Source organism: Halyomorpha halys, unplaced genomic scaffold (assembly GCF_000696795.3).
Source record: "Halyomorpha halys isolate HHAL.00 unplaced genomic scaffold, Hhal_1.1 Scaffold181.1, whole genome shotgun sequence".
Taxonomy (NCBI): domain Eukaryota; kingdom Metazoa; phylum Arthropoda; class Insecta; order Hemiptera; family Pentatomidae; genus Halyomorpha; species Halyomorpha halys.
Window position 1 is genome coordinate 462,996 of NW_027114494.1, and position 975 is coordinate 463,970.

The 975-nt window shown below is 39.2% G+C and overlaps 1 protein-coding gene across 1 annotated transcript in view; it reads left to right on the forward strand.

Annotated features, from left to right (window-relative positions):
- Window positions 1-975, forward strand: part of LOC106679176 (pharyngeal muscle protein 2-like) — a gene marked incomplete at both ends in the record, with an annotated part of 3,884 nt that extends 2,909 nt beyond the window's left edge. Inside the window, 1 exon segment of the mRNA XM_067051691.1 lies at window positions 556-975. Coding sequence (XP_066907792.1) covers window positions 556-965 — 410 coding nt within the window.

Here is a 975-nt window from a genome sequence, read left to right on the forward strand (position 1 = left end):
CTTACTTTGTCACAAATAAAATCATACATAAAGACCTTAATGTTCCCCTATGTAACCGATCTAGCCCGAATCAGATATCACTCTTTCCATTATAAACTCTCTAACCACTCATACCCCCTAGTTTCTAATCTTGCATCCTCTTCCATTCCTGACAATCCTCCGAGGCGCCCCATTTTCTTTTCATTATCACATCCAATTATATGTATAAAAATAACTCAGATCATCTGCCATGAGATAAATGCCCACGGGACATCTCTTAGGGGAAAAAAGGAGGACACTCCTGGCTGGTTAAGTTTACTTGAGACTCTTTATGAGGCTTGGACCCAGGAGCCCTACCGAATCTTCGGGGTTGACTCACGGCTAAAGTAGCAGAATAAAACATTGTGTGTCCCAGCCGGTTTCGGACCTGGGTCCTTGGAGTTATTATCACAGTGCCTCACCATTAAGCCAACCCTCTCCCATTATATACGCAAATATTTATTTTATTAATATATATTTATTATATTTGTCCTTTTCAAAATTTTGGTATTAATAAATGTTTTTATTTGTATCCAGAAGACAAGGATAATGAGATTGATACCTTGGACAAAACAGTAAGCAAAGCTGAAGAAGAGGATACCTCGATGGAAGTCTGCCAAAGTGAAACCAAAAATCCTGAAGGACTAAAAAATAATCACATTAAAAAAGACCTGAAATGTAAGACGATCGGCGTCATTAAAAGCTACAATTCCAAGACTTCGGCAGAAATCGAAGACCGCCCTTCGCAAAGTCGCATAAGACAGAATGTGAAGCGAGCAATTGACGACAAACTAGCAATGCGATATGTCGCATTGTTGGACAAAACAATGGGATATCCCTACACTACAAAGACTCCAACTTATGATGTAGATGATCAATACAACCCATGGAGGCAATACACCTTGGAATCCATGACACCTGGTGTTTTCCCTGCTTTTTATAGTTGATCATATTATT